This window comes from Eucyclogobius newberryi, unplaced genomic scaffold, assembly GCF_026437365.1.
Source record: "Eucyclogobius newberryi isolate DKJ021-1_F unplaced genomic scaffold, fEucNew1.0.hap1 SCAF_13, whole genome shotgun sequence".
In the NCBI taxonomy this organism is placed as follows: domain Eukaryota; kingdom Metazoa; phylum Chordata; class Actinopteri; order Gobiiformes; family Gobiidae; genus Eucyclogobius; species Eucyclogobius newberryi.
In genome coordinates this window covers 10,631,637-10,636,636 of record NW_027315757.1, presented here as the reverse complement: position 1 = coordinate 10,636,636, position 5,000 = coordinate 10,631,637, and the positions used below count along the sequence as shown (strand labels likewise).

Here is a 5,000-nt window from a genome sequence, read left to right as displayed (position 1 = left end):
GCCCCTCACCTGTGGAAGCCCGCCCCTCACCTGTGGAAGCCCGCCCCTCACCTGTGGAAGTCCGCCCCTCACCTGTGGAAGCCCGCCCCTCACCTGTGGAAGTCCGCCCCTCACCTGTGGAAGCCCGCCCCTCACCTGTGGAAGCCCGCCCCTCACCTGTGGAAGTCCGCCCCTCACCTGTGGAAGCCTGCCTCTCACCTGTGGAAGCCCGCCCCTCACCTGTGGAAGCCTGCCTCTCACCTGTGGAAGCCCGCCCCTCACCCGTGGAAGCCCCCCTCTCACCTGTGGAAACCCGCCCCTCACCAGTGGAAGCCCGCCGCTTACTCGTGGAAGCCCGCCCCTCACCTGTGGAAGCCCGTCCCTCACCTGTGGAAGCCCGTCCCTCACCTGTGGAAGCCCGTCCCTCACCTGTGGAAGCCCGCCCCTCACCTCTGGAAGCCCGTCCCTCACCTGTGGAAGCCCGCCCCTTACTCGTGGAAGCCCGCCCCTCACCTGTGGAAGCCCGCCCCTCACCTGTGGAAGCCCGCCCCTCACCTGTGAAAGTCCGCCCCTCACCTGTGGAAGCCCGCCCCTCACCTGTGGAAGCCCGCCCCTCACCTGTGGAAGCCCGCCCCTCACCTGTGGAAGTCCGCCCCTCACCTGTGGAAGCCCGCCCCTCACCTGTGGAAGCCCGCCCCTCACCTGTGGAAGCCCGCCCCTCACCTGTGGAAGTCCGCCCCTCACCTGTGGAAGCCCGCCCCTCACCTGTGGAAGTCCGCCCCTCACCTGTGGAAGCCCGCCCCTCACCTGTGGAAGCCCGCCCCTCACCTGTGGAAGCCCGCCCCTCACCTGTGGAAGTCCGCCCCTCACCTGTGGAAGCCCGCCCCTCACCTGTGGAAGCCCGCCCCTCACCTGTGGAAGTCCGCCCCTCACCTGTGGAAGCCCGCCCCTCACCTGTGGAAGCCCGCCCCTCACCTGTGGAAGCCCGCCCCTCACCTGTGACCGTGAGCCTCCTCTCCAGGCTGCTCTTGCTCTTCTCCTTGACGGTGACGTGACATCCGTAGCTGCCAGAGTCTGCCGCTCGGGCCGGTAACAGCTCATACTGGGCCTTGTCCTCGCGCGTGTCGAAGGAGCTGATCACCTGGTCGTTTTTGGTGAACTTGAAGCGGTAGGCGGGCTCGGAGGCGGAGTCCTTGCTGATGCTCGCCTCACACTGCAAAGTAACGTTCGTGCCGCTTTCCACCGCGCTGCTGGGGATGAAGGTCAGTCCCACGTGGTCTATGATGTACACTACAGACAAGGAAGGAGTTTTATACAATGATATCATAACTTTTAGAATTAAAAAAAGAGAAAATGAAGTAAACAGTTGGAGATAACCAGATATAGAATAGGAACGCTGCAGCTGCATCCACATTAATCACTGATACAAACTTTGGGATCACACACGGTTGAACTCTTTATCTTTCTCTATTTAAAAAAATATGTTTATGAGTCTGTGTTGAGCGAAATCGTTGTTTTGAGGTGAGTGGAAGTGTCCTTTATCACCCTCTGCTGTAAGCAAACAATAACTAACAGCTAACTAAGCCCTGCACGGTCGGAAAAACAACAGAGACACAGAAATGAGGCTAAATAAAAGCAAGAAAACATATTTTGTCAGCATACATGGTTCCTGTGCATAAAAAAGACTGAATAAAAACACTATTTGAATTGTGATTTATTTGATTTATTTATTACAAAAAGACTATGCACACAATCAAAAAAAGAACAATTTGAACCAAGTTGTGTGAAAAGATGAGACCTATAGATCAGTGGTTCCCAAACAATGTTTGTACTGAAAACTCTGTGTTTTTATTGAAATTTAAAAATTACTTGAATAAATACAAATAAACCCAATTTGAAAAGATTTACATGTTAATGTGGGGGTCCTGAGTCGGTTACATGGTTATTTTAGGAGTCTCGGCCTAAAAAGTTTGGGAACCCCTGTTTTAGATTACAGTCAACCATAATACTTAGAATAAATATATAACTAACCTTTTAAAACTCAAAGTCCTAAGTGTAATGATGTTAACATGAGAGGGAAAAGATAGACCAAAACAACAAAAGCGTTCTATAAAACCAATAGAAATACCATTATAAAGTTGATCACACACAGTAAAATCACAATCTGGATTCATAGTTAGATCTTTTAAATGGTTAAATTCTAGTTTTATAAGAAAAGTTTTCATTGTTATCAAGTGATTCAGGATTTGGCTTCTTTGTGAATGACGATCCAATCACGATTCGACTCAAATGTTTTCACATTTTTCTGCCTTTTGCAACTAAAGAAACCACCTCGAATTGTAGAAGAAGAGGGACAATATGTTACAGGGACGGACTCTGTCAATGATTACCGCCAATAACACTAAATGATTGTTCGTTTTTATTCATTTCAAGCTCCCAACGCTCAGAGATGGATTAGAAAAGGAATAAATGCCCACATATTTCAACTGTGAAAGTCAGCACACCCAAAAAGTTGCTGGAAAACAATATATTATCATGTTTTTATCATGTTTTCTATGTTGGATTCATGCTGTATCAATGGAAAAAGCGGGACATTCTCCACATTAGTCTAGCATGAGGGACGTGACCACTAGAAGAGGGACACAAAGATCATTGTGGTTTTATCATTTCATCGAGGCTTCTGACACCAAATCAGAGAACATTTGTGTATTTATAAACCCCGACGTTTATCACATCCAAAAATATCAATGAGTCCTTTTGGGCATGCTGTAATAGAGTTTAAAAATAAAATCTTTGAGGTAAAAATAAGCCAATTATGTTCCACATCAGAGACTGGGAAAAGCTGAAATTTGCTACTGTTAAACTACAAGCTCATGAGACTTTATTATTAATTCATTAAAAAAGGACATTTAAACATTGCCCAGATGACACACAGACTTGTTACTAATCATAAAAGCATAAAACGAAATCACTTACATGTTTGCACTTCGGCACACCGCCCTACAAAGACAAAAAACGCAAATTAGAAACCAAAATGCCAGTCCAAATATCATCCGTACATTTGTGGATCCTTACAGTGCAGTAGCCCGGCGATTAAAAGCAGCCAGTTTGGTGGTCGGGGGTCCATCCTGAGTTGCGGTTGGTGTGGATATGTAATGCACGACGGCACAAGGGCAGAGGAGGACAGATTAAGGCGGGAGGAAAGCGAGGTGGTGTCTGAGCGTCTTATCGCGGGCCGGCACGTTAGGAAACACAGGAAACGGCTCAACTTCCTCAGGATTATTCTTTTTGTATTCATCACAGAGGAAAGCCTTCCATTAGGAGATTTAAAGAATGTCCTTTTATAGCATTAGATAGGGCTATATGGGTAGTAGATGTGAGCGTTATTAACATCGTTTAAAGTGTTTCAAAGTGATGGGCAATGGAAGGAACTGAGCTGCAGGGACTGAAATGCACTGTTTTGTCGCTATAAATGGTAAAAACTGCTACAAAGTTCAGTCTTTTTTGTAAATTTGAAGCATAAAACAAATGCTTCAGTACGTTTTCAGGGTGTTAGTTAAATCAAACTTTATTTACTTTCTGGTCTTCACATGTGAGCCATATATTCTTAAAGTGATGATTTATTTTCCGTAAGTCAAGTATATTTTGTAATAATGTTTGGGAAATCATTTTGCCTCTTAATACTATATTTAAGCCTAATTACTTATGCGGACAGTTACAATGTATGAAGTATATCTGGGTATATTTCATGTTTATTATATGTTTTTAATGGGCTTTCAAAATGTCACCTTTAACAAGAAGTTGAAAGCTGTGAATATGTGACAAAACCATTAAAACAGTATTTGAAGCTTGTCAAGATACAATTTGAGTTTAGCAGGATTTAATTTAGGATATTTAGCAGGCATATTTTTGACGTGTCCCGAACAAAGGTTTGTGCCAAAAGAAAAAGGCATTGGTGATATTTTAGAGCAGTTTCCCAAAGTATTTTTTGTCTCAAGAACTCAGTAAGCTCTTTCTCACACGCTGAGTACCCCCTAAACCGAGTACTAGCTAAATCAATCTGTTTACTGTAGTATATTGGGAATTATTACTATTTTCTTGTTTAATGATAGTCAAGTCAAAGACCTCATTTAGAAACAGAGTGTGTAAAGAATATTTTTATATACAAATCTGCTTCAATCTCACCTTCTTTTGAAACCTGACATTAATTTCAAGGCTGGTGTTCCTTGTCAACATAAAATAAGTGTACTGCAAATCAAAAAGGTTGAAAAACACCGGATTAGCCAATCAAGGACATCAGAACAAACAAAGACGCAGGGGCTGAAAAACCTTGTGGATTTCTGCAGAATCAAAGAGCGAAGCACAAAACTCGTGTTTGAAACGCATCTCTGAATTAAAACCTAAATGCACAGTTCTGTTTGTCCTGACTCATTTGTAAAGTATGTATTCTAAATCCCTGGCAAAGATTGTCCCACAGCAATTAATTTACCTTTTATTTTATTTATCACATAGCCACATATTACATACACCGAGTACTTGTTAAAAAGGCTCTATTCCAAGCATTTTATAATTATTATTTCTCTCTAATATTACACAAATTTAAGTAATATCAGATATATAACAATAAAGCCTGTGTGAAATCTCTGCACACTGATCATGCAGTACCGCGCTTGACCACCGTGAGGCGGTGAAGACCAACAGAAGACGTTTCTCTGCAGCGGGTTTTCTGCATTATGCTCCCAGACACTTTGATTTGAGCTACTTTTCCCTGGCACTGAGTGTGCTGTAAAGACATGCACAGATCTTTGGGTGGAGAGAGGAGGTCTGCAGGGGTGACCTTGTCATTTCACTGCTCCACTAATCCACTGTCTTATCTGCCTAATGTTAGTACTGCAAACTTACACTCAAGGTTGTCTCTGAGTTTACACAAGAAATCAAACCAGATCAGAGCAATTCCAAATGGTGCAGTGGAGATGAACTACTTCACAAAACAGTGCTGCATGCTGGGATTCAGGTTTTAA

The 5,000-nt window shown here is 44.0% G+C and overlaps 1 protein-coding gene across 1 annotated transcript in view; it reads right to left on the bottom strand.

Annotated features, from left to right (window-relative positions):
• The window catches only part of pecam1a (platelet and endothelial cell adhesion molecule 1a), a 25,178-nt gene extending 20,467 nt beyond the window's left edge, over positions 1 to 4,711 (bottom strand). Inside the window, exons 1-3 of the mRNA XM_072442316.1 lie at positions 4,645 to 4,711; positions 2,956 to 2,979; positions 976 to 1,269 (exon numbers count right to left, since the gene is read on the bottom strand). Coding sequence (XP_072298417.1) covers positions 976 to 1,269; positions 2,956 to 2,979; positions 4,645 to 4,711 — 385 coding nt within the window. The remainder of the gene's footprint in view (positions 1 to 975; positions 1,270 to 2,955; positions 2,980 to 4,644) is intronic.
• Positions 4,712 to 5,000: the final 289 nt, after the last annotated feature.